We start from the raw sequence: 2,158 nt of genomic DNA on the forward strand, positions 1-2,158 counted from the left end.
ATTTTAGGATTGCTTGTTCTACCTCTGTGAGATATGCTAGGAGTGTTTGGATAGGGATTGCATTAAATGTGTAGATTGTTTTCAGTAGTACGGACATTTTGACAATATTTGTTCTTCTAATCCAAGAGCATGGAATGTTTTTCCATTTCTTTGTGTCCTCTTCAATTTCTTTCATAAGTGTTCAATAGTTTTCAGAGTACGGATCCTTTACTTCTTTGGTTAGGTTTATTCCTAGGTATCCTATGGTTTTTAACACATCAACATAAAGTTTGGATTGTTTTGTTGACATAGGATTTTTTCTATTTACCAATGCTTTATTTAAAAACATACTAGAAGTTGGGATTTGCAAATGTTAACTTTTTTTTTTTTAAAGATTTTATTTATTTATTCATAGAGGCACAGAGAGAGAATGAGAGGCAGAGACACAGGCAGGAGGAGAAGCAGGCTCCATGCAGAGAGCCGGACGTGGGACTCGATCCAGGGTCTCCAGGACCACGCCTTGGGCTGCAGGCGGTGTCAAACCGCTGTGCCACCGGGGCTGCCCCAAATGTTAACTTTTGTTTAATAATGTCTCCCTCGTTTTTAGTTCTTTGTGCAACACCTCATCAGATGCTGATTCACCTGAAATGATCATCGAATCTTTTCAACCTAATTATTTTGGTGTCTTATCCAAATGTTTTGTGGAAAATTGTCTCCGCATTCCCTTCCAACCAATGGAGCACAGACTTTCCAATAAGGAGCCCTAGTCAAGAACTATCAGCTTGGAGTAATAGTCAAGCTATATTTGAACAAACTCAGGAATATTTCTTCCAAATAGTGTGTCACTGTGTGTGGGAGAAGGTGGGAACAAAAAAAGAAATGCAAAGGAACCCAGTCTTTGTAACCATGTGTCTGTCACTACTTAAGAGATATTTTCCCAGTGTCCTTCTCACAGCTGCCTTCACCTCTTTATTCTTTAGGCTGTAGATGAGGGGATTCAGCAAGGGTGTTACAGCACTGTACTGCAAGGACAGGAGCAAATCCAGGGAGGAACCAGTTGTGGGCATAAGGTAGCGAATCAAACCTGAGCCAAAAAATAGGGTCACTGCAATGAGGTGGGAAGAGCAGGTGGAGAAAGTCTTGCTTCTGCCTGAGGTGGAGCTGATGCTCAGGATGGTGGAGACGATACGGGCATAGGAGAAGAAGATTGGGAGGAAGGTCCCAAGGCCATGCAGTAAGGTGGAGCAGATCAAGATGTCAACATTGATGGAAATATCTGAGCAAGAGAGAGGGAAGAGGGAGGGCAGTTCGCAGGTGTAGTGCTGTATGGTTTGGGCCTCACAGAAGTCCAGGTTAATAGCCAAGAGCACAATGATAAATGCATTGAGACAGGCCAGACCCCATGAGATCAACACCAGCTTCACACAGAACTGGGTGCTCATCACCTGGTCATAGAGCAGTGGGTGGCAGATGGCAGCATAGCGGTCATAGGCCATCACTGAGAGCAGAAAGGCTTCGGTCCCTGGTGTGATAAACACAAAGAACACCTGGGTGAGGCAGCCCTCCACTGAGATGGTTCTCTTCTCAGACAGAAGGTCCTTTAGGAGCTTGGGCACAGTGACAGAAGAGAAGCAGAGGTCTAGGAAGGACAGGTTACTCAGGAAGAAGTACATGGGAGTGTGGAGGCGGGAATCAGCCCTGATCACCAGCAGCATTATCAGGTTCCCCATCACAGTCAGGAGGTAGATCCCCAGGAAGAACACAAAGAGCAGAGCTTCGATGTAGGGGTCGTCGGACAGCCCAATGAGAATGAACTCCGTGATGGTGCTGTGGTTCCTCCAGGCCATTTGTGGAGGGGGTTTCCCTGGAGTAATAGAGAAATAGTGATGAGATCCCTCTCCTTCACGTCATCACTCCTCTTACCATACATGCTTCCCTGCTTCCCTATACTCTGTGCGGACATCTCAAGGCTGCCCTCACTGTCTATCGGGAAGAATTTTTATCTTGTTTGGTTATAACTGATCTGGTTCACAGTGTTTGCACAGTTCAGAGAATCTTCTTCTTCTTCCATAGGGATTTACCTGGAAAAATGAGTCTTGCTGGTTCACCTCCACATCCCTGCATTAAGATTCTATTGCAATCTTCTAGCATTTAGAAACCTAAAAATTCTAGCATGTAT

General features: G+C 44.8%; 1 protein-coding gene across 1 annotated transcript; it reads right to left on the reverse strand.

Moving 5' to 3' along the window:
- Window positions 1–821: 821 nt before the first annotated feature.
- Window positions 822–1,826, reverse strand: LOC140616939 (olfactory receptor 8S1-like). The gene has a single exon (XM_072797591.1). It carries the CDS (start codon window positions 1,824–1,826, stop codon window positions 822–824), a length of 1,005 nt encoding a protein of 334 aa, XP_072653692.1.
- Between the last annotated feature and the right edge of the window lie 332 nt (window positions 1,827–2,158).

Source organism: Canis lupus, chromosome 25, assembly GCF_048164855.1.
Source record: "Canis lupus baileyi chromosome 25, mCanLup2.hap1, whole genome shotgun sequence".
Taxonomy (NCBI): Eukaryota; Metazoa; Chordata; class Mammalia; order Carnivora; family Canidae; genus Canis; species Canis lupus.